A 27,300-nucleotide genomic window follows, 5' to 3' on the forward strand; every position below is an offset into this window, starting at 1 on the left:
CACTTTTTACCAAAGTGGATGTAGTTAAAGTCACATCACATTTTACCAGAGTGGATGTAGTTAAAGTCACATCACTTTTTACCAGAGTGGATGTAGTTAGTCACATCACTTTTTACCAGAGTGGATGTAGTTAAAGACACATCACTTTTTACCAGAGTGGATGTAGTTAAAGTCACATCACTTTTTACCAGAGTGGATGTAGTTAAAGACACATCACTTTTTACCAGAGTGGATGTGTAGTTAATCACATCACTTTTTACCAGAGTGGATGTAGTTAAAGTCACATCACTTTTTACCAGAGTGGATGTAGTTAAAGACACATCACTTTTTACCAGAGTGGATGTGTAGTTAATCACATCACTTTTTACCAGAGTGGATGTAGTTAAAGTCACATCACTTTATACCAGAGTGGATGTAGTTAAAGTCACATCACTTTTTACCAGAGTGGATGTAGTTAGTCACATCACTTTTTACCAGAGTGGATGTAGTTAGTCACATCACTTTTTACCAGAGTGGATGTAGTTAAAGTCACATCACTTTTTACCAGAGTGGATGTGTAGTTAGTCACATCACTTTTTACCAGAGTGGATGTAGTTAAAGTCACATCACTTTTTACCAGAGTGGATGTAGTTAAAGACATCACTTTTTACCAGAGTGGATGTAGTTAAAGACACATCACTTTTTACCAGAGTGGATGTAGTTATAGTCACATCACTTTTTACCAGAGTGGATGTAGTTAGTCACATCACTTTTTACCAGAGTGGATGTAGTTAAAGTCACATCACTTTTTACCAGAGTGGATGTAGTTAATCACATCACTTTTTACCAGAGTGGATGTAGTTAAAGACACATCACTTTTTACCAGAGTGGATGTAGTTAATCACATCACTTTTTACCAGAGTGGATGTAGTTAAAGACACATCACTTTTTACCAGAGTGGATGTAGTTAAAGTCACATCACTTTTTACCAGAGTGGATGTAGTTAAAGTCACATCACTTTTTACCAGAGTGGATGTAGTTAAAGACACATCACTTTTTACCAGAGTGGATGTAGTTAAAGTCACATCACTTTTTACCAGAGTGGATGTGTAGTTAAAGTCACATCACTTTTTACCAGAGTGGATGTAGTTAAAGTCACATCACCTTTTACCAGAGTGGATGTAGTTAAAGTCACATCACTTTTTACCAGAGTGGATGTAGTTAAAGTCACATCACTTTTTACCAGAGTGGATGTGTAGTTAGTCACATCACTTTTTACTAGAGTGGATGTAGTTAAAGTCACATCACTTTTTACCAGAGTGGATGTAGTTAAAGTCACATCACATTTTACCAGAGTGGATGTAGTTAAAGTCACATCACTTTTTACCAGAGTGGATGTAGTTAAAGTCACATCACTTTTTACCAGAGTGGATGTAGTTAAAGTCACATCACTTTTTACCAGAGTGGATGTAGTTAAAGTCACATCACTTTTTACCAGAGTGGATGTAGTTAAAGTCACATCACTTTTTACCAGAGTGGATGTAGTTAAAGTCACATCACTTTTTACCAGAGTGGATGTAGTTAAAGTCACATCACTTTTTACCAGAGTGGATGTAGTTAAAGTCACATCACTTTTTACCAGAGTGGATGTAGTTAAAGACACATCACTTTTTACCAGAGTGGATGTAGTTAAAGACACATCACTTTTTACCAGAGTGGATGTAGTTAGTCACATCACTTTTTACCAGAGTGGATGTAGTTAAAGACACATCACTTTTTACCAGAGTGGATGTAGTTAAAGTCACATCACTTTTTACCAGAGTGGATGTAGTTAAAGTCACATCACTTTTTACCAGAGTGGATGTAGTTAGTCACATCACTTTTTACCAGAGTGGATGTAGTTAAAGACACATCACTTTTACCAGAGTGGATGTAGTTAAAGACACATCACTTTTTACCAGAGTGGATGTAGTTAGTCACATCACTTTTTACCAGAGTGGATGTAGTTAAAGTCACATCACTTTTTACCAGAGTGGATGTAGTTAAAGTCACATCACTTTTTACCAGAGTGGATGTAGTTAAAGTCACATCACTTTTTACCAGAGTGGATGTAGTTAAAGTCACATCACTTTTTACCAGAGTGGATGTAGTTAAAGTCACATCACTTTTTACCAGAGTGGATGTAGTTAATCACATCACTTTTTACCAGAGTGGATGTAGTTAAAGACACATCACTTTTTACCAGAGTGGATGTAGTTAGTCACATCACTTTTTACCAGAGTGGATGTAGTTAAAGACACATCACTTTTTACCAGAGTGGATGTAGTTAAAGTCACATCACTTTTTACCAGAGTGGATGTAGTTAAAGTCACATCACTTTTTACCAGAGTGGATGTAGTTAAAGACACATCACTTTTTACCAGAGTGGATGTAGTTAGTCACATCACTTTTTACCAGAGTGGATGTAGTTAAAGACACATCACTTTTTACCAGAGTGGATGTAGTTAAAGTCACATCACTTTTTACCAGAGTGGATGTAGTTAGTCACATCACTTTTTACCAGAGTGGATGCAGTTAATCACATCACTTTTTACCAGAGTGGATGTAGTTAAAGTCACATCACTTTTTACCAGAGTGGATGTAGTTAAAGACACATCACTTTTTACCAGAGTGGATGTAGTTAAAGTCACATCACTTTTTACCAGAGTGGATGTAGTTAAAGTCACATCACTTTTTACCAGAGTGGATGTAGTTAAAGTCACATCACTTTTTACCAGAGTGGATGTGTAGTTAGTCACATCACTTTTTACCAGAGTGGATGTGTAGTTAGTCACATCACTTTTTACCAGAGTGGATGTAGTTAGTCACATCACTTTTTACCAGAGTGGATGTAGTTAAAGTCACATCACTTTTTACCAGAGTGGATGTGTAGTTAAAGTCACATCACTTTTTACCAGTGTGGATGTAGTTAAAGTCACATCACTTTTTACCAGAGTGGATGTAGTTAAAGTCACATCACTTTTTACCAGAGTGGATGTAGTTAGTCACATCACTTTTTACCAGAGTGGATGTAGTTAAAGTCACATCACTTTTTACCAGAGTGGATGTAGTTAAAGTCACATCACTTTTTACCAGAGTGGATGTAGTTAGTCACATCACTTTTTACCAGAGTGGATGTAGTTAAAGTCACATCACTTTTTACCAGAGTGGATGTAGTTAGTCACATCACTTTTTACCAGAGTGGATGTAGTTAGTCACATCACTTTTTACCAGAGTGGATGTAGTTAGTCACATCACTTTTTACCAGAGTGGATGTAGTTAAAGTCACATCACTTTTTACCAGAGTGGATGTGTAGTTAAAGTCACATCACTTTTTACCAGAGTGGATGTGTAGTTAAAGTCACATCACTTTTTACCAGTGTGGATGTAGTTAAAGTCACATCACTTTTTACCAGAGTGGATGTAGTTAAAGTCACATCACTTTTTACCAGAGTGGATGTAGTTAGTCACATCACTTTTTACCAGAGTGGATGTAGTTAAAGTCACATCACTTTTTACCAGAGTGGATGTAGTTAAAGTCACATCACTTTTTACCAGAGTGGATGTAGTTAGTCACATCACTTTTTACCAGAGTGGATGTAGTTAAAGTCACATCACTTTTTACCAGAGTGGATGTAGTTAGTCACATCACTTTTTACCAGAGTGGATGTAGTTAGTCACATCACTTTTTACCAGAGTGGATGTAGTTAGTCACATCACTTTTTACCAGAGTGGATGTAGTTAAAGTCACATCACTTTTTACCAGAGTGGATGTAGTTAAAGTCACATCACTTTTTACCAGAGTGGATGTAGTTAGTCACATCACTTTTTACCAGAGTGGATGTAGTTAAAGTCACATCACTGTTTACCAGAGTGGATGTGTAGTTAAAGTCGCATCACTTTTTACCAGAGTGGATGTAGTTAAAGTCACATCACTTTTTACCAGAGTGGATGTGTAGTTAAAGTCACATCACTTTTTACCAGAGTGGATGTGTAGTTAAAGTCACATCACTTTTTACCAGAGTGGATGTGTAGTTAAAGTCACATCACTTTTTACCAGTGTGGATGTAGTTAGTCACATCACTTTTTACCAGAGTGGATGTGGTTAAAGTCACATCACTTTTTACCAGAGTGGATGTGTAGTTAAAGTCACATCACTTTTACCAGAGTGGATGTGTAGTTAAAGTCACATCACTTTTTACCAGTGTGGATGTAGTTAGTCACATCACTTTTTACCAGAGTGGATGTAGTTAAAGTCACATCACTTTTTACCAGAGTGGATGTGTAGTTAAAGTCACATCACTTTTTACCAGAGTGGATGTGTAGTTAAAGTCACATCACTTTTTACCAGAGTGGATGTAGTTAAAGTCACATCACTTTTTACCAGAGTGGATGTAGTTAGTCACATCACTTTTTACCAGAGTGGATGTAGTTAAAGTCACATCACTTTTTACCAGAGTGGATGTAGTTAAAGTCACATCACTTTTTACCAGAGTGGATGTAGTTAGTCACATCACTTTTTACCAGAGTGGATGTAGTTAAAGTCACATCACTTTTTACCAGAGTGGATGTGTAGTTAAAGTCACATCACTTTTTACCAGAGTGGATGTGTAGTTAAAGTCACATCACTTTTTACCAGTGTGGATGTAGTTAAAGTCACATCACTTTTTACCAGAGTGGATGTAGTTAAAGTCACATCACTTTTTACCAGAGTGGATGTAGTTAGTCACATCACTTTTTACCAGAGTGGATGTAGTTAAAGTCACATCACTTTTTACCAGAGTGGATGTAGTTAAAGTCACATCACTTTTTACCAGAGTGGATGTAGTTAGTCACATCACTTTTTACCAGAGTGGATGTAGTTAAAGTCACATCACTTTTTACCAGAGTGGATGTAGTTAGTCACATCACTTTTTACCAGAGTGGATGTAGTTAGTCACATCACTTTTTACCAGAGTGGATGTAGTTAGTCACATCACTTTTTACCAGAGTGGATGTAGTTAAAGTCACATCACTTTTTACCAGAGTGGATGTAGTTAAAGTCACATCACTTTTTACCAGAGTGGATGTAGTTAGTCACATCACTTTTTACCAGAGTGGATGTAGTTAAAGTCACATCACTGTTTACCAGAGTGGATGTGTAGTTAAAGTCGCATCACTTTTTACCAGAGTGGATGTAGTTAAAGTCACATCACTTTTTACCAGAGTGGATGTGTAGTTAAAGTCACATCACTTTTTACCAGAGTGGATGTGTAGTTAAAGTCACATCACTTTTTACCAGAGTGGATGTGTAGTTAAAGTCACATCACTTTTTACCAGTGTGGATGTAGTTAGTCACATCACTTTTTACCAGAGTGGATGTAGTTAAAGTCACATCACTTTTTACCAGAGTGGATGTGTAGTTAAAGTCACATCACTTTTTACCAGAGTGGATGTGTAGTTAAAGTCACATCACTTTTTACCAGTGTGGATGTAGTTAGTCACATCACTTTTTACCAGAGTGGATGTAGTTAAAGTCACATCACTTTTTACCAGAGTGGATGTGTAGTTAAAGTCACATCACTTTTTACCAGAGTGGATGTGTAGTTAAAGTCACATCACTTTTTACCAGAGTGGATGTAGTTAAAGTCACATCACTTTTTACCAGAGTGGATGTAGTTAGTCACATCACTTTTTACCAGAGTGGATGTAGTTAAAGTCACATCACTTTTTACCAGAGTGGATGTAGTTAAAGTCACATCACTTTTTACCAGAGTGGATGTAGTTAGTCACATCACTTTTTACCAGAGTGGATGTAGTTAAAGTCACATCACTTTTTACCAGAGTGGATGTAGTTAGTCACATCACTTTTTACCAGAGTGGATGTAGTTAGTCACATCACTTTTTACCAGAGTGGATGTAGTTAGTCACATCACTTTTTACCAGAGTGGATGTAGTTAAAGTCACATCACTTTTTACCAGAGTGGATGTAGTTAAAGTCACATCACTTTTTACCAGAGTGGATGTAGTTAGTCACATCACTTTTTACCAGAGTGGATGTAGTTAAAGTCACATCACTGTTTACCAGAGTGGATGTGTAGTTAAAGTCGCATCACTTTTTACCAGAGTGGATGTAGTTAAAGTCACATCACTTTTTACCAGAGTGGATGTGTAGTTAAAGTCACATCACTTTTTACCAGAGTGGATGTGTAGTTAGTCACATCACTTTTTACCAGTGTGGATGTAGTTAGTCACATCACTTTTTACCAGAGTGGATGTAGTTAAAGTCACATCACTTTTTACCAGAGTGGATGTAGTTAAAGTCACATCACTTTTTACCAGAGTGGATGTAGTTAGTCACATCACTTTTTACCAGAGTGGATGTAGTTAAAGTCACATCACTTTTTACCAGTGTGGATGTAGTTAAAGTCACATCACTTTTTACCAGAGTGGATGTAGTTAAAGTCACATGACTTTTCGTGCTGCTGGGATGAAACAATCTTGTAATAGGAAAGTAGTCAATGAATTTCTCCAACATGAATAATTACAAGATGACAAGGTTTGTGTCCTATAAGGATCTCGGTCAGGTCTGGGACAGGTATGTGGTAGAGTGTGTGTCCTATAAGGATCTCGGTCAGGTCTGGGACAGGTATGTGGTAGAGTGTGTGTCCTATAAGGATCTTGGTCAGGTCTGGGACAGGTATGTGGTAGAGTGTGTGTCCTATAAGGATCTTGGTCAGGTCTGGGACAGGTATGTGGTAGAGTGTGTGTCCTATAAGGATCTCGGTCAGGTCTGGGACAGGTATGTGGTAGAGTGTGTGTCCTATAAGGATCTCGGTCAGGTCTGGGACAGGTATGTGGTAGAGTGTGTGTCCTATAAGGATCTCGGTCAGGTCTGGGACAGGTATGTGGTAGAGTGTGTGTCCTATAAGGATCTCGGTCAGGTCTGGGACAGGTATGTGGTAGAGTGTGTGTCCTATAAGGATCTCGGTCAGGTCTGGGACAGGTATGTGGTAGAGTGTGTGTCCTATAAGGATCTCGGTCAGGTCTGGGACAGGTATGTGGTAGAGTGTGTGTCCTATAAGGATCTCGGTCAGGTCTGGGACAGGTATGTGGTAGAGTGTGTGTCCTATAAGGATCTCGGTCAGGTCTGGGACAGGTATGTGGTAGAGTGTGTGTCCTATAAGGATCTCGGTCAGGTCTGGGACAGGTATGTGGTAGAGTGTGTGTCCTATAAGGATCTCGGTCAGGTCTGGGACAGGTATGTGGTAGAGTGTGTGTCCTATAAGGATCTCGGTCAGGTCTGGGACAGGTATGTGGTAGAGTGTGTGTCCTATAAGGATCTCGGTCAGGTCTGGGACAGGTATGTGGTAGAGTGTGTGTCCTATAAGGATCTCGGTCAGGTCTGGGACAGGTATGTGGTAGAGTGTGTGTCTATAAGGATCTCGGTCAGGTCTGGGACAGGTATGTGGTAGAGTGTGTGTCCTATAAGGATCTCGGTCAGGTCTGGGACAGGTATGTGGTAGAGTGTGTGTCCTATAAGGATCTTGGTCAGGTCTGGGACAGGTATGTGGTAGAGTGTGTGTCCTATAAGGATCTCGGTCAGGTCTGGGACAGGTATGTGGTAGAGTGTGTGTCCTATAAGGATCTTGGTCAGGTCTGGGACAGGTATGTGGTAGAGTGTGTGTCCTATAAGGATCTCGGTCAGGTCTGGGACAGGTATGTGGTAGAGTGTGTGTCCTATAAGGATCTCGGTCAGGTCTGGGACAGGTATGTGGTAGAGTGTGTGTCCTATAAGGATCTTGGTCAGGTCTGGGACAGGTATGTGGTAGAGTGTGTGTCCTATAAGGATCTTGGTCAGGTCTGGGACAGGTATGTGGTAGAGTGTGTATCCTATAAGGATCTCGGTCAGGTCTGGGACAGGTATGTGGTAGAGTGTGTGTCCTATAAGGATCTTGGTCAGGTCTGGGACAGGTATGTGGTAGAGTGTGTGTCCTATAAGGATCTCGGTCAGGTCTGGGACAGGTATGTGGTAGAGTGTGTGTCCTATAAGGATCTCGGTCAGGTCTGGGACAGGTATGTGGTAGAGTGTGTGTCCTATAAGGATCTCGGTCAGGTCTGGGACAGGTATGTGGTAGAGTGTGTGTCCTATAAGGATCTCGGTCAGGTCTGGGACAGGTATGTGGTAGAGTGTGTGTCCTATAAGGATCTCGGTCAGGTCTGGGACAGGTATGTGGTAGAGTGTGTGTCCTATAAGGATCTTGGTCAGGTCTGGGACAGGTATGTGGTAGAGTGTGTGTCCTATAAGGATCTCGGTCAGGTCTGGGACAGGTATGTGGTAGAGTGTGTGTCCTATAAGGATCTTGGTCAGGTCTGGGACAGGTATGTGGTAGAGTGTGTGTCCTATAAGGATCTTGGTCAGGTCTGGGACAGGTATTATTACAGTAGTGTAACAGGTACACCCACAGCCGTTTCTTATTACAGTAGTGTAGCAGGTACATCTACAGCCGTTTCTTATTACAGTAGTGGAACAGGTACATCTACAGCCGTTTCTTATTACAGTAGTGTAGCGGGTACATCTACAGCCGTTTCTTATTACAGTAGTGTAGCAGGTACATCTACAGCCGTTTCTTATTACAGTAGTGTAGCAGGTACATCTACAGCCGTTTCCTATTACAGTAGTGTAGCAGGTACATCTACAGCCGTTTCTTATTACAGTAGTGTAACAGGTACATCTACAGCCGTTTCTTATTACAGTAGTGTAGCAGGTACATCTACAGCCGTTTCTTATTACAGTAGTGTAGCGGGTACATCTACAGCCGTTTCTTATTACAGTAGTGGAACAGGTACACCCACAGCCGTTTCTTATTACAGTAGTGTAGCAGGTACATCTACAGCCGTTTCTTATTACAGTAGTGTAGCAGGTACATCTACAGCCGTTTCTTATTACAGTAGTGTAACAGGTTTGTCCGTAGCTGTTTAGTAACTCTAACCTTTGGTGCCCAAGCCGCTTTTCTGCTCTGCTGCCATGGTGATGATGGAATCCTGTCAGACAAACAAGCAGGGGGTGGTGCTCCTCCCTGTCTGTTGGATAACAAAACTTTCAAAGAAGAAAATGCCTATGACTATAGACTAAAAATAATCAGTTTGGGCCCTTCCCAAATGGCACCCTATACCCTCAAAATTAAAGCAAAAGCTTTGACGAAGGCTGTGAGCTTGACAAGCAAGTGATAATGACAATGGCAGTGTGTAGGATTTTATTATATAGGGATAAGTCCCAAAATGCACCCTAACACCTATATGTCCCCTTATAGGCTCTGGTCAAAAGTAGTGAGCTACAAAGGGCTGTGTCCTCACGGTTAAGTCCCCCTCCTGAAAACAAATATTTGTATTCCTGTAAAAAAAAAAACGTCCTTTTGTCCTTCATGATTCTGAAATGGCTGACTGGACAGAGAGGGATGATAGATCGTCTATAGTCAGCTCTCTGTGTGTGTGGTCAGGTCCCACCATGTCTCTTTCTTTCTTGTCCCAAAAGGCACCCTATTCCCTAGTACACTACTTAGTGCACCACTACTACCCCATGGGTCCTGGTCTAAAGTAGTGCACTATATAAGGAATAGGGTGCCATTTGGGCTCTGGTCTAATGGGGTGCACTATATAGGGAATGGGGTGTATTAGGGACACAGCCCTGGTCTACTGGTCACTGATATTACAGTGTGCATCTGTATGTCAGTCTAACTGTGATGTTCTCTTCCCGACCAGGAACACACACTCTGGGCGCCACTGAACTCATCTAGAGGACCACATCTCATCTCCTCCCCTCTCCTTAACTCTACTGACCTCCTCCCTCCCTACCTCTCTCCTCCATCCCAGTTTAAGACTCCCCCCTCCTTAACTCTACTGACATCCCACCCTACCTCCCTCCTCCATCCCAGTTAAAGACTCCCCCCTCCTTAACTCTACCTGTGAGAAGAAAGCTAGTGGGCAGGCCCACTGTACGGTTCCATTGCCCACTTCTTATATATATATATATATTCTTAACACCTGTGAAACACTGACCAATCACCATGCAGACATCATCTCTCCGCCGCCAGGTGAAGAACATGGTCAACCAATACTCAGAGGCAGAGATCAAGGTTTGTTGTTGTGCTTGTTGTTGTTGTTATTTAACATTTGTATTGTTACCTAAAGTTGAAGTTGGAAGTTTACATACACCTGAGCCAAATACATTTAAACTCAGTCTTTCACATTTCCTGACATTTAATCCTAGTAAAAATTCCCTCTCTCATCAGTTAGGATCATCACTTTATTTTAAGAATGTTAAATGTCAGAATAATAGAAGAGAGAATTATTTATTTCAAGTTTTATTTCTTTCATCACATTCCCAGTGGGTCAGAAGTTTACATACACTCAATTAGTCTTTGGTAGCATTGCCTTTAAATAGTTTAACCTGGGTCAAATGTTTCGGGTAGCCTTCCACAAGCTTCCCACAATAAGTTTGGTGAATTTTGGCCCATTCGTCCTGACAGAGCTGGTGTAACTGAATCAGGTTTGTAGGCCTCCTTGCTCGCACATGCTTTTTCCTTGACTTTGTTGTCCTTAAGCTATTTTGCCACAACTTTGGAAGTATGCTTGGGGTTATTGTCCATTTGGAAGACCCATTTGCGATCAAGCTTTAACTTCCTGATTGATGTCTTAAGATGTTGCTTCAATATATCCCCATAATGTTCCTACCTCATGATGCCATCTAGTTTGTGAAGTGCTCCAGTCCCTCCTGCAGCAAAGCACCCCCACAACACGATGCTGCCACCCCCATGCTTCACGGTTGGGATGGTGTTCTTCGGCTTGCAAGCCTCCCCCTTATTCCTCCAAACATAAGATGGTCATTATGGCCAAACTGTTCTATTTTTGTTTCATCAGACCAGAGAACATTTCTCCAAAAAGTACAATCTTTGTCCCCATGTTCAGTTGCAAACCGTAGTCTGTTTTTTTTATGGCGGTTTTTTGGAGCAGTGGCTTCTTCCTTGCTGAGCGGCCTTTCAGGTTATGTCGATATAGGACTCGTTTTACTGTGGATGTAGATACTTTTGTACCCGTTTCCTCCAGCATCTTCACAAGGTCCTTTGCTGTTGTTCTGGAATTGATTTGCACTTTTCACACCAAAGTACGTTCATCTCTAGGAGACAGAACGCGTCTCCTTCCTGAGCGGTATGACGGCTGCGTGGTCCCATGGTGTTTATTCTTGCGTACTGTTGTTTGTACAGATGAATGTGGTACCTTCAGGTGTTTGGAAATCATTTGGACATTTTTTTGAGGTATTGGTGGATTTCTTTTGATTTCCCCATGATGTCAAGAAGAGAGGCTCTGAGTTTGAAGGTAGGCCTTGAAATACATCCACAAGTACACCTCCAATTGACTCAAATGATGTCAACTAGCCTATCAGAAGCTTCTAATGTCATGACATAATTTTCTGGCATTTTTCAAGCTGTTTAAAAGGCACAGTCAACTTTGTGGATGTAAACTTCTGACCCACTGGAATTGTGATACAGTGAATTATAAGTGAAATAATCTGTCTGTAAACAATTGTTGGAAAACATTACTTGTGTCATGCACAAAGTAGATGTCCTAACCGACTTGCCAAAACTATAGTTTGTTAACAAGAAATATGTGGAGTGGTTGAAAAACGAGTTTTAACGACTCCAACATAAGTGTATGTAAACCTTCGACTTCAACTGTCAATATTGTAAAGCTTCTTTGGGTCTGAGAAAAGAGCCATCATAAATCATTCTTATATATTGTAGTTTATCATTTTTCTTGGGCTGGGATTCAAACCGATCGTGCTTTGTTGGTGATTTTAAAGGGAATGTTTGGAGACCTCATTCACGCTGAATGCTGCGTATGTCGGCTCATTCGGAAACGTACTTTTAAATGGCGCATCGCTGACAAAATGAGATCGGATTGAATCCCGGCCCGAATTATATTTTGTCAAACTAAATATGTATTCATATTATTATTATATTAAGGTCCGCGAGGCGACCTCCAACGACCCGTGGGGCCCCCCCTCCTCTCTGATGTCAGAGATCGCTGACCTGACCTTCAACGTGGTGGCGTTCACTGAGGTCATGGGTATGATCTGGAAACGCCTCAACGACAGCGGGAAGAACTGGAGACACGTCTACAAGGTCAACATTCACCTGGAAACTAAATGTTTTCTCTCTGATATTTACTAACATACAACATTCACCTGGAAACTAAATGTTTTCTCTATGATATTTACTGACATACAACATTCACCTGGAAACTAAATGTTTTCTCTATGATATTTACTAACATACAACATTCACCTGGAAACTAAATGTTTTCTCTCTGATATTTACTGACATACAACATTCACCTGGAAACTAAATGTTTTCTCTCTGATATTTACTAACATACAACATTCACCTGGAAACTAAATGTTTTCTCTCTGATATTTACTAACATACAACATTCACCTGGAAACTAAATGTTTTCTCTCTGATATTTACTGACATACAACATTCACCTGGAAACTAAATGTTTTCTCTATGATATTTACTGACATACAACATTCACCTGGAAACTAAATGTTTTCTCTCTGATATTTACTAACATACAACATTCACCTGGAAACTAAATGTTTTCTCTCTGATATTTACTGACATACAACATTCACCTGGAAACTAAATGTTTTCTCTCTGATATTTACTAACATACAACATTCACCTGGAAACTAAATGTTTTCTCTCTGATATTTACTAACATACAACATTCACCTGGAAACTAAATGTTTTCTCTATGATATTTACTAACATACAACATTCACCTGGAAACTAAATGTTTTCTCTCTGATATTTACTAACATACAACATTCACCTGGAAACTAAATGTTTTCTCTCTGATATTTACTAACATACAACATTCACCTGGAAACTAAATGTTTTCTCTATGATATTTACTAACATACAACATTCACCTGGAAACTAAATGTTTTCTCTATGATATTTACTAACATACAACATTCACCTGGAAACTAAATGTTTTCTCTATGATATTTACTGACATACAACATTCACCTGGAAACTAAATGTTTTCTCTATGATATTTACTAACATACAACATTCACCTGGAAACTAAATGTTTTCTCTATGATATTTACTAACATACAACATTCACCTGGAAACTAAATGTTTTCTCTATGATATTTACTGACATACAACATTCACCTGGAAACTAAATGTTTTCTCTATGATATTTACTAACATACAACATTCACCTGGAAACTAAATGTTTTCTCTATGATATTTACTGACATACAACATTCACCTGGAAACTAAATGTTTTCTCTATGATATTTACTAACATACAACATTCACCTGGAAACTAAATGTTTTCTCTATGATATTTACTGACATACAACATTCACCTGGAAACTAAATGTTTTCTCTCTGATATTTACTGACATACAACATTCACCTGGAAACTAAATGTTTTCTCTATGATATTTACTGACATACAACATTCACCTGGAAACTAAATGTTTTCTCTATGATATTTACTGACATACAACATTCACCTGGAAACTAAATGTTTTCTCTCTGATATTTACTAACATACAACATTCACCTGGAAACTAAATGTTTTCTCTCTGATATTTACTAACATACAACATTCACCTGGAAACTAAATGTTTTCTCTCTGATATTTACTAACATACAACATTCACCTGGAAACTAAATGTTTTCTCTCTGATATTTACTAACATACAACATTCACCTGGAAACTAAATGTTTTCTCTCTGATATTTACTAACATACAACATTCACCTGGAAACTAAATGTTTTCTCTCTGATATTTACTGACATACAACATTCACCTGGAAACTAAATGTTTTCTCTATGATATTTACTGACATACAACATTCACCTGGAAACTAAATGTTTTCTCTATGATATTTACTGACATACAACATTCACCTGGAAACTAAATGTTTTCTCTCTGATATTTACTAACATACAACATTCACCTGGAAACTAAATGTTTTCTCTCTGATATTTACTAACATACAACATTCACCTGGAAACTAAATGTTTTCTCTCTGATATTTACTAACATACAACATTCACCAGGAAACTAAATGTTTTCTCTCTGATATTTACTAACATACAACATTCACCTGGAAACTAAATGTTTTCTCTATGATATTTAATAACATACAACATTCACCTGGAAACGAAATGTTTTCTCTATGATATTTAATAACATACAACATTCACCTGGAAACTAAATGTTTTCTCTATGATATTTAATAACATATAACATTCACCTGGAAACTAAATGTTTTCTCTCTGATATTTACTAACATACAACATTCACCTGGAAACTAAATGTTTTCTCTCTGATATTTACTGACATACAATATTCACCTGGAAACTAAATGTTTTCTCTATGATATTTACTAACATACAACATTCACCTGGAAACTAAATGTTTTCTCTATGATATTTACTGACATACAACATTCACCTGGAAACTAAATGTTTTCTCTCTGATATTTACTAACATACAACATTCACCTGGAAACTAAATGTTTTCTCTATGATATTTACTGACATACAACATTCACCTGGAAACTAAATGTTTTCTCTATGATATTTACTAACATACAACATTCACCTGGAAACTAAATGTTTTCTCTATGATATTTACTAACATACAACATTCACCTGGAAACTAAATGTTTTCTCTCTGATATTTACTAACATACAACATTCACCTGGAATCTACTGTTAGATGTGTGTGGTGTCTGTATTGTTTATCCCTTGTCTTTCTATCTACTGTTAGATGTGTGTGGTGTCTGTCTGTATTGTTTAACCCTTGTCTTTCTATCTACTGTTAGATGTGTGTGGTGTCTGTCTGTATTGTTTAACCCTTGTCTTTCTATCTACTGTTAGATGTGTGTGGTGTCTGTTTAACCCTTGTCTTTCTATCTACTGTTAGATGTGTGGTGTCTGTCTGTATTGTTTAACCCTTGTCTTTCTATCTACTGTTAGATGTGTGTGGTGTCTGTATTGTTTAACCCTTGTCTTTCTATCTACTGTTAGATGTGTGTGGTGTCTGTATTGTTTAACCCTTGTCTTTCTATCTACTGTTAGATGTGTCTTTCTATCTACTGTTAGATGTGTCGTTCTATCTACTGTTAGATGTGTGTGGTGTCTGTCTATATTGTTTAACCCCTGTCTTTCTATCTACTGTTAGATGTGTGTGGTGTCTGTCTGTATTGTTTAACCCTTGTCTTTCTATCTACTGTTAGATGTGTGTGATGTCTGTCTGTATTGTTTAACCCTTGTCTTTCTATCTACTGTTAGATGTGTGTGTGGTGTCTGTCTGTATTGTTTAACCCTTGTTTTTCTATCTACTGTTAGATGTGTGTGGTGTCTGTCTGTATTGTTTAACCCATGTCTTTCTATCTACTGTTGGATGTGTGTGTGGTGTCTGTCTGTATTGTTTAACCCTTGTCTTTCTATCTACTGTTAGATGTGTGTGGTGTCTGTCTGTATTGTTTAACCCTTGTCTTTCTATCTACTGTTAGATGTGTGCGGTGTCTGTCTGTATTGTTTAACCCTTGTCTTTCTATCTACTGTTAGATGTGTGTGGTGTCTGTCTGTATTGTTTAACCCTTGTCTTTCTATCTACTGTTAGATGTCTGTCTGTATTGTTTAATCCTTGTCTTTCTATCTACTGTTAGATGTCTGTCTGTATTGTTTAACCCATGTCTTTCTATCTACTGTTAGATGTGTGTGGTGTCTGTCTGTATTGTTTAACCCATGTCTTTCTATCTACTGTTAGATGTCTGTCTGTATTGTTTAACCCATGTCTTTCTATCTACTGTTAGATGTCTGTCTGTATTGTTTAACCCATGTCTTTCTATCTACTGTTAGATGTCTGTCTGTATGGTTTAACCCATGTCTTTCTATCTACTGTTAGATGTGTGTGGTGTCTGTCTGTATTGTTTAACCCATGTCTTTCTATCTACTGTTAGATGTGTGTGGTGTCTGTTTTGAAATGTGTTGTGTGTAAGTGAAGTGGATTGTTATTTTATTGCTAGGCCCTGACTCTACTGGACTACCTGATCAAAACGGGCTCAGAACGTGTGGCGCAGCAGTGCAGGGAGAACGTCTACACCATACAGGTTAGGTTGACGGTTCGAATCCCGAGTCTGTCGGGATAAATGTCTGAGTGAGTGCACTGAGCTGGCTTCTGAATGGTTACTATCTGCAGAAAAAGTATAATAAAGTATATTTCCTTCTCTTCCTCTTCCTTATCTTCCTCCTCCTCCTCTGTAGACCCTACGGGACTTCCAGTTCACAGACAGGGATGGCAGGGACCAGGGGGTGAATGTTAGGGAGAAGGCCAAGCAGCTGGTGGCCCTGATGAGGGATGAGGAGAGGCTGAAACAGGTATGACATGGTACTTGTATTCTATTGGTTTGGTTTTGTTCAGAATGTGTGTCTGCTTCTGTTTTCCCAGATACATTATGTCTGGTCCTGGACTTCTGTTAGACTTCAGATACATTATATCTGGTCCTGGACTTCTGTTGGACATCAGACACATTATGTCTGGTCCTGGACTTCTGTTTGACTTCAGATACATTATGTCTGGTCCTGGACATCAGATACATTATGTCTGGTCCTGGACATCAGACACATTATGTCTGGTCCTGGACATCAGATACATTATGTCTGGTCCTGGACATCAGATACATTATGTCTGGTCCTGGACATCAGACACATTATGTCTGGTCCTGGACATCAGATACATTATGTCTGGTCCTGGACATCAGATACATTATGTCTGGTCCTGGACATCAGACACATTATGTCTGGTCCTAGACATCAGATACATTATGTCTGGTCCTAGACATCAGATACATTATGTCTGGTCCTGGACATCTGTTTGACTTCAGATACATTATGTCTGGTCCTGGACATCAGATACATTATGTCTGGTCCTGGACATCAGACACATTATGTCTGGTCCTGGACATCAGATACATTATGTCTGGTCCTGGACTTCTGTTTGACTTCAGACACATTATGTCTGGTCCTGGACATCAGATACATTATGTCTGGTCCTGGACTTCAGATACATTATGTCTGGTCCTGGACATCAGATACATTATGTCTGGTCCTGGACATCAGATACATTATGTCTGGTCCTGGACATCAGATACATTATGTCTGGTCCTGGACATCAGATACATTATGTCTGGTCCTGGACATCAGATACATTATGTCTGGTCCTGGACATCAGATACATTATGTCTGGTCCTGGACATCAGATACATTATGTCTGGTCCTAGACATCAGATACATTATGTCTGGTCCTGGACATCAGATACATTATGTTTGGTCCTGGACATCAGATACATTATGTCTGGTCCTGGACATCAGATACATTATGTCTGGTCCTGGACATCAGATACATTATGTCTGGTCCTGGACATCAGATACATTATGTCTGGTCCTGGACATCAGATACATTATGTCTGGTCCTGGTCTTCAGATACATTATGTCTGGTCCTGGACATCAGATACATTATGTCTGGTCCTGGACATCAGATACATTATGTCTGGTCCTGGACATCAGATACATTATGTCTGGTCCTGGACTTCTCCATTGATCTGGCTTTTTAGTCCCGGTCTAGGCGTAATCTGTGTCCAGGAAACCGTCCTGGTATTGTCCCCTCGATGATGAATAAAATCCCTATCTACATTATGTAAATACCTAGCTATCTATTTGTCTAGGAGAGGACCCTGGCCCTGAAGACCAAGGAGAGGATGGCTGGAGCAGCTGCAGGGTCAGGGATGGGCTCTAGTTCTCTACCTCCACCCTACCCAGGCCGCCGTACCAGCCAGCCCAGCATGACTGCTCTCTACGGGGATGACTTCAGCCGGTCCAGGGAGTCCCATTCCTCTTTCAATTGTGAGTAGTACCATGCAACTGGGAATATGCAAACACACACACACACACACACACACACACACACACACACACACACACACACACACACACACAATCACGTTATTGGAAACGAAGGCTGTTCTGAGGTCGGGCCAGGTTGTGGCTCGATAAGTTTGAGTCGGGTCAGGGACAATTTAAAAAAATTTCAGCTAACCCTAATCCCTTTCGTAACCTTAACCTAGTTCTCCTAAAGCTTACTACTCGGTCTACGGAGTTGCGATGTCGTTTTTCGTCACAAAAGGGGCGGCTCCTTGTAAATACTCTCTGGCATTCAACATACTTTTTGAACTTCCTTAAAATTGAGACGCGCCATATCATTCCTTCCACAGCCGTGGAGGCGGTGTTGTAGCTTGGTTCCTACATCTGACATCTATACAGTATATAGGCTATTCCTCAAAGTAGCTTATTTTGCATTGATAACCAAAAAATTATCTCAGCAACTGTTCAAACAGTAAACCAACAGAGTCCACCCTAAAAGGTATTTTGTTTAGAAGTAATAAGTAGTGGTTACAGGGTTTGGTGAAATGGTACAACCAGCTGTAGCCAACTAACAAGGCAAGTGTTTTTTTTCTTTGTGACCAAAACATGATGACGTTCTATTTTTAACTGTGTCCAGACTTTTGACTGGTACTGTATATTTAAGCAATAAGGCCTGAGGAGCTGTCTTATATGGAGTACCGGGTGGAGTACCGGGTGGTAGCCGGGTAGAGTACCGGGTGGTAGCCTAGGCTACCAACGTGATAGAGCAGTAAAAATAAATGTTTTGTCCGGGTAGCCAATCAGCATTCAGGGCTAGAGTTTATATATATATATATATATATATATATGGTAGCATTCTCTCAACCAGCTGGTTGAGAGAATGCCACTGTCATCAGGAAAAGGGTAGCCTTTAAATAATATATATTTAAAATAGATTTGTTTAACACTTTGTTGGTTACTTTCGCAAGATTCCATACATAGTTTTAATGTCTGCACTGTTATTCTACAATGTAGAAAATAGAAAAAATAAAGAAAAAAACCCTTGGGTAAACTATTGAGTACTCTATATAAATGGTGTGTATTGACAGTATATGAATAAAAAGGTGGTAGCCAGGTTAGAAAGTGACCTTGACTGGTAGCCATGAAGGGTAGATGTAAACATGATTAAAGTGGCCAGCCGGACTATGTAGAGCGGTCTCTAAGGTGCCGGGTGGTAGCCGGGTAGAGTACCGGGTGGAGTACCGGGTGGTAGCCGGGTAGAGTACCGGGTAGAGTACCGGGTAGAGTACCGGGTGAGTACCGGGTGGTAGCCGGGTAGAGTACCGGGTGGTAGCCGGATAGTGACAGTGTCTGAGTTCAGGGTAGAGTACCGGGTGGTAGCCGGGTAGAGTACCGGGTGGTAGCCGGGGTAGAGTACCGGGTGGTAGCCGGGTAGAGTACCGGGTAGAGTACCGGGTAGAGTACCGGGTGGTAGCCGGGTAGAGTACCGGGTAGAGTACCGGGTAGAGTACCGGGTGGAGTACCGGGTGGTAGCCGGGTAGAGTACCGGGTGGAGTACCGGGTGGTAGCCGGATAGTGACAGTGTATTACAGTTGATAGCAGGGATACATTTTAAAAGGCCAAACATGTTCCCACAGCCTGAAGCATTGAAGAGGCAGTGGAACACACAGTGGAGCCAGAATGTAATGAAAGCATAAAGGCTTGAATGCCTGAAACATTGATCAGCCATTCTGTTCTTCAGTGAGAATCCATGTTGAGAGATTTGGTCTGGCTCTGCTCAGGTCTGCACTGACAGCTAGTCAGTAAGTTGGCGAAGGAACTCTCCATGTTAGTGTTATCCCACAGGAAACAACCAGTGGGGGAAAAAGTACCCAGTTGTCATATTTGAGTAAAAGTAAAGATACCTTCATAGAAAATGACTCAAGTAAAAGTGAAAGTCACCCAGTAAAATACTACTTCAGTAAAAGTCTAAAAGTGTTTGGTTTTAAATATACCTAAGTATCAAAAGTAAAGGTATGAATCATTTCAAATTCCTGAAATTAAATAAACCAGACAGCACCATTTTTAAAAATGTAATTACTTAAAAAAAAAAAAACATTCACAGATAGCAAGGGGCACACTCCAACTTTCAGACATAGTTTTTACAAATGAAGCATTTGTGTTTAGTGAGTCCACCAGATCAGAGGGAGTAGAGATGACCAGGGATGTTCTCTTGATAAATGTGTGAATGATGGTTACACTATGTATTACTAGTAAACAACAACATGGAGGATGGTTACACTATGTATTACTAGTAAACAACAACACAGAGGATGGTTACACTATGTATTACTAGTAAACAACAACATGGAGGATGGTTACACTATGTATTACTAGTAAACAACAACACAGAGGATGGTTACACTATGTATTACTAGTAAACAACAACACAGAGGATGGTTACACTATGTATTACTAGTAAACAACAACAACACAGAGGATGGTTACACTATGTATTACTAGTAAACAACAACACGGAGGATGGTTACACTATGTATTACTAGTAAACAACAACACAGAGGATGGTTACACTATGTATTACTAGTAAACAACAACACAGAGGATGGTTACACTATGTATTACTAGTAAACAACAACACAGAGGATGGTTACACTATGTATTACTAGTAAACAACAACACAGAGGATGGTTACACTATGTATTACTAGTAAACAACAACACAGAGGATGGTTACACTATGTATTACTAGTAAACAACAACAACACGGAGGATGGTTACACTATGTATTACTAGTAAACAACAACACAGAGGATGGTTACACTATGTATTACTAGTAAACAACAACACAGAGGATGGTTACACTATGTATTACTAGTAAACAACAACAACACAGAGGATGGTTACACTATGTATTACTAGTAAACAACAACACGGAGGATGGTTACACTATGTATTACTAGTAAACAACAACAACACGGAGGATGGTTACACTATGTATTACTAGTAAACAACAACACAGAGGATGGTTACACTATGTATTACTAGTAAACAACAACACAGAGGATGGTTACACTATGTATTACTAGTAAACAACAACACGGAGGATGGTTACACTATGTATTACTAGTAAACAACAACAACACGGAGGATGGTTACACTATGTATTACTAGTAAACAACAACACGGAGGATGGTTACACTATGTATTACTAGTAAACAACAACACAGAGGATGGTTACACTATGTATTACTAGTAAACAACAACACAGAGGATGGTTACACTATGTATTACTAGTAAACAACAACACAGAGGATGGTTACACTATGTATTACTAGTAAACAACAACACAGAGGATGGTTACACTATGTATTACTAGTAAACAACAACACAGAGGATGGTTACACTATGTATTACTAGTAAACAACAACACAGAGGATGGTTACACTATGTATTACTAGTAAACAACAACACAGAGGATGGTTACACTATGTATTACTAGTAAACAACAACACGGAGGATGGTTACACTATGTATTACTAGTAAACAACAACAACACGGAGGATGGTTACACTATGTATTACTAGTAAACAACAACACGGAGGATGGTTACACTATGTATTACTAGTAAACAACAACACAGAGGATGGTTACACTATGTATTACTAGTAAACAACAACACAGAGGATGGTTACACTATGTATTACTAGTAAACAACAACACAGAGGATGGTTACACTATGTATTACTAGTAAACAACAACACAGAGGATGGTTACACTATGTATTACTAGTAAACAACAACACAGAGGATGGTTACACTATGTATTACTAGTAAACAACAACACAGAGGATGGTTACACTATGTATTACTAGTAAACAACAACACACGGAGGATGGTTACACTATGTATTACTAGTAAACAACAACAACACAGAGGATGGTTACACTATGTATTACTAGTAAACAACAACACAGAGGATGGTTACACTATGTATTACTAGTAAACAACAACACAGAGGATGGTTACACTATGTATTACTAGTAAACAACAACAACACAGAGGATGGTTACACTATGTATTACTAGTAAACAACAACACAGAGGATGGTTACACTATGTATTACTAGTAAACAACAACACGGAGGATGGTTACACTATGTATTACTAGTAAACAACAACATGGAGGATGGTTACACTATGTATTACTAGTAAACAACAACACAGAGGATGGTTACACTATGTATTACTAGTAAACAACAACACAGAGGATGGTTACACTATGTATTACTAGTAAACAACAACATGGAGGATGGTTACACTATGTATTACTAGTAAACAACAACACAGAGGATGGTTACACTATGTATTACTAGTAAACAACAACACGGAGGATGGTTACACTATGTATTACTAGTAAACAACAACAACACGGAGGATGGTTACACTATGTATTACTAGTAAACAACAACACAGAGGATGGTTACACTATTACTAGTATGGTTACTGTAGTAAACAACAACACAGAGGATTACTAGTAAACAACAACACAGAGGATGGTTACACTATGTATTACTAGTAAACAACAACACAGAGGATGGTTACACTATGTATTACTAGTAAACAACAACATGGAGGATGGTTACACTATGTATTACTAGTAAACAACAACACAGAGGATGGTTACACTATGTATTACTAGTAAACAACAACACGGAGGATGGTTACACTATGTATTACTAGTAAACAACAACAACACGGAGGATGGTTACACTATGTATTACTAGTAAACAACAACACGGAGGATGGTTACACTATGTATTACTAGTAAACAACAACACAGAGGATGGTTACACTATGTATTACTAGTAAACAACAACACAGAGGATGGTTACACTATGTATTACTAGTAAACAACAACACAGAGGATGGTTACACTATGTATTACTAGTAAACAACAACACAGAGGATGGTTACACTATGTATTACTAGTAAACAACAACACAGAGGATGGTTACACTATGTATTACTAGTAAACAACAACACAGAGGATGGTTACACTATGTATTACTAGTAAACAACAACACAGAGGATGGTTACACTATGTATTACTAGTAAACAACAACACAGAGGATGGTTACACTATGTATTACTAGTAAACAACAACACAGAGGATGGTTACACTATGTATTACTAGTAAACAACAACACAGAGGATGGTTACACTATGTATTACTAGTAAACAACAACACAGAGGATGGTTACACTATGTATTACTAGTAAACAACAACATGGAGGATGGTTACACTATGTATTACTAGTAAACAACAACACAGAGGATGGTTACACTATGTATTACTAGTAAACAACAACACAGAGGATGGTTACACTATGTATTACTAGTAAACAACAACACAGAGGATGGTTACACTATGTATTACTAGTAAACAACAACACAGAGGATGGTTACACTATGTATTACTAGTAAACAACAACACAGAGGATGGTTACACTATGTATTACTAGTAAACAACAACACAGAGGATGGTTACACTATGTATTACTAGTAAACAACAACACGGAGGATGGTTACACTATGTATTACTAGTAAACAACAACAACACGGAGGATGGTTACACTATGTATTACTAGTAAACAACAACACGGAGGATGGTTACACTATGTATTACTAGTAAACAACAACACGGAGGATGGTTACACTATGTATTACTAGTAAACAACAACAACACGGAGGATGGTTACACTATGTATTACTAGTAAACAACAACAACACGGAGGATGGTTACACTATGTATTACTAGTAAACAACAACAACACGGAGGATGGTTACACTATGTATTACTAGTAAACAACAACAACACGGAGGATGGTTACACTATGTATTACTAGTAAACAACAACACGGAGGATGGTTACACTATGTATTACTAGTAAACAACAACACAGAGGATGGTTACACTATGTATTACTAGTAAACAACAACAACACGGAGGATGGTTACACTATGTATTACTAGTAAACAACAACAACACGGAGGATGGTTACACTATGTATTACTAGTAAACAACAACACGGAGGATGGTTACACTATGTATTACTAGTAAACAACAACACGGAGGATGGTTACACTATGTATTACTAGTAAACAACAACAACACAGAGGATGGTTACACTATGTATTACTAGTAAACAACAACACAGAGGATGGTTACACTATGTATTACTAGTAAACAACAACAACAACACGGAGGATGGTTACACTATTACTAGTAAACAACAACAACACAGAGGATGGTAATACATTATGTATTACTTATATATAATGTAAATTCTTCAGGGAATTAATGGTCATGGTATGTCCCTTAGTCTATGGCAGTCATATACATATCAGGCAGTCATATTTGCATTTTTTCCCTCATCCAGATTGATTCACAGCTTTATGTTATTAGTAAATGCACAGAAGTTGGACATTGATTGAGATATTGTCTTGAAAAAAATCTGATCTTATTTGGGAGATTATTCTAGAACACAGGTGGCATATACACTCAGTAAGAACTCACGGTTCTTATCTTATCAACGTGTCAGTCAGTTTGTGTGTGTCTGTGTCTGTGTGTCGGTGTCTGTGTCTGTGTGTCTGTGTTTCTGTGTGTCATCAGAAAGGGACTAAAAGTTCAGTTACTTGGGTCTCCAGAGATACTGCTGACGGAACACTTTATCTGTATCTGGATTCAATGTAGAGATGGCTGGTTGTGTACACAGAAATAGAGTCTATAGAACAGACGTTCCCATTCATGTCAATGATGGCAGCATAGATTGTGTTTCTTTCTATAGTCGTATACCCGTGATCATTGTCCCTCACAGGCCCTATTCAAGTAGGTGCTATTGTCCTGTTGCTCCATGAAACAGGCAGCTGGACCTGGACAAGTCTCAATGAATAACTCTGCCCCAAATGGTACCCTGTTCCATAAGGGCCCTGGTCAATAGTAGTGCACTATATAGGGAATAGGGCCCTGGTCAATAGTAGTGCACTATATAGGGAATAGGGCCCTGGTAAATAGTAGTGGACTATATAGGGAATAGGGCCCTGGTCAATAGTAGTGGACTATATAGGGAATATGGTCCTGGTCTAAAGTAGTGCACTATATAGGGAATAGGGTGCCATTGGCCATAGGGCTCTGGTCAAAAGTAGTGCGCTATATAGGGAATAGGGTGCCATAGGGCTCTGGTCAAAAGTAGTGCACTATATGGTGCCATTTGGGAAGCAGTCCATGTCTCTGTCTATTGTATCATCCTGGTTATTCCCCATTCCTACATAAATTGTTTGTTGGTTTTGGTTACTCTATCCAAGTGTGTGTGTGTGTGTGTGTGTGTGTGTGTGTGTGTGTGTGTGTGTGTGTGTGTGTGTGTGTGTGTGTGTGTGTGTGTGTGTGTGTGTGTGTGTGTGTGTGTGTGTGTGTGTGTGTGTGTGTGTGAGAGAGAGAGAGAGAGAAGCTCTCTATAGCTGAATTCCTAACATTCCTAACATTCTCCTGTTCTCTTTCACTCCAGCTGAACAGCAAACACAAAGAATGGGGGAAACACACCCTCTCTCTACCTTTTTCCCCTGTCTCATCATGGATCTCTGTATACATGGCTGTGCTGTGGTAGCCACGTTTAGCTAGCTGGGACTGGGCATCATGTATTATACATGGCTGTGGTAGCCATGTTTAGCTAGCTGGGACTGGGCGTCATGTATTATACATGGCTGTGGTAGCCACGTTTAGCTAGCTGGGACTGGGCATCATGTATTATACATGGCTGTGGTAGCCATGTTTAGCTAGCTGTGGTAGTCACGTTTAGCTAGCTGGGACTGGGCATCATGTATTATACATGGCTGTGGTAGCCACGTTTAGCTAGCTGGGACTGGGCATCATGTATTATACATGGCTGTGGTAGCCACGTTTAGCTAGCTGGGACTGGGCATCATGTATTATACATGGCTGTGGTAGCCACGTTTAGCTAGCTGGGACTGGGCATCATGTATTATACATGGCTGTGGTAGCCACGTTTAGCTAGCTGGGACTGGGCATCATGTATTATACATGGCTGTGGTAGCCATGTTTAGCTAGCTGTGGTAGCCACGTTTAGCTAGCTGGGACTGGGCATCATGTATTATACATGGCTGTGGTAGCCACGTTTAGCTAGCTGGGACTGGGCATCATGTATTATACATGGCTGTGGTAGTCACGTTTAGCTAGCTGGGACTGGGCATCATGTATTATACATGGCTGTGGTAGCCACGTTTAGCTAGCTGGGACTGGGCATCATGTATTATACATGGCTGTGGTAGCCATGTTTAGCTAGCTGGGAGTGGGCATCAAGTGGGCATCATGTATTGTACATGGCTGTGGTAGTCACGTTTAGCTAGCTGGGACTGGGCATCATGTATTATACATGGCTGTGGTAGTCACGTTTAGCTAGCTGGGACTGGGCATCATGTATTATACATGGCTGTGGTAGCCACGTTTAGCTAGCTGGGACTGGGCATCATATATTATACATGGCTGTGGTAGCCACGTTTAGCTAGCTGGGACTGGGCATCATGTATTATACATGGCTGTGGTAGCCATGTTTAGCTAGCTGGGACTGGGCATCATATATTATACATGGCTGTGGTAGTCACGTTTAGCTAGCTGGGAGTGGGCATCAAGTGGGCATCATGTATTATACATGGCTGTGGTAGCCACGTTTAGCTAGCTGGGACTGGGCATCATGTATTATACATGGCTGTGGTAGCCACGTTTAGCTAGCTGGGACTGGGCATCATATGTTATACATGGCTGTGGTAGCCACGTTTAGCTAGCTGGGACTGGGCATCATGTATTATACATGGCTGTGGTAGCCACGTTTAGCTAGCTGGGACTGGGCATCATATATTATACATGGCTGTGGTCGTCACGTTTAGCTAGCTGGGACTGGGCATCATGTATTATACATGGCTGTGGTCGTCACGTTTAGCTAGCTGGGACTGGGCATCATATATTATACATGGCTGTGGTCGTCACGTTTAGCTAGCTGGGACTGGGCATCATATGTTATACATGGCTGTGCTGTGGTAGTCACGTTTAGCTAGCTGTGGTAGCCACGTTTAGCTAGCTGGGACTGGGAATCATGTATTACCTGTTTATTCAATTGATCCAAGACATATTATTTTAATAAACATACACTGAGTGTACAAAACATTCAGAACACCTGCTATTTCCATGACATCGATTTTAAGCCTTGAGACA

General features: G+C 39.7%; 1 protein-coding gene across 1 annotated transcript in view; it reads left to right on the forward strand.

Annotated features, from left to right (window-relative positions):
* The window catches only part of LOC127930297 (epsin-3-like), a 48,149-nt gene that overhangs the window by 14,581 nt on the left and 6,268 nt on the right, over positions 1-27,300 (forward strand). Inside the window, exons 2-6 of the mRNA XM_052519846.1 lie at positions 9,760-10,133; positions 12,021-12,179; positions 16,124-16,207; positions 16,362-16,475; positions 17,823-18,000. Coding sequence (XP_052375806.1) covers positions 10,065-10,133; positions 12,021-12,179; positions 16,124-16,207; positions 16,362-16,475; positions 17,823-18,000 — 604 coding nt within the window. The 5' untranslated portion in view covers positions 9,760-10,064. The remainder of the gene's footprint in view (positions 1-9,759; positions 10,134-12,020; positions 12,180-16,123; positions 16,208-16,361; positions 16,476-17,822; positions 18,001-27,300) is intronic.

Source organism: Oncorhynchus keta, chromosome 5 (assembly GCF_023373465.1).
Source record: "Oncorhynchus keta strain PuntledgeMale-10-30-2019 chromosome 5, Oket_V2, whole genome shotgun sequence".
NCBI classification, from domain to species: domain Eukaryota; kingdom Metazoa; phylum Chordata; class Actinopteri; order Salmoniformes; family Salmonidae; genus Oncorhynchus; species Oncorhynchus keta.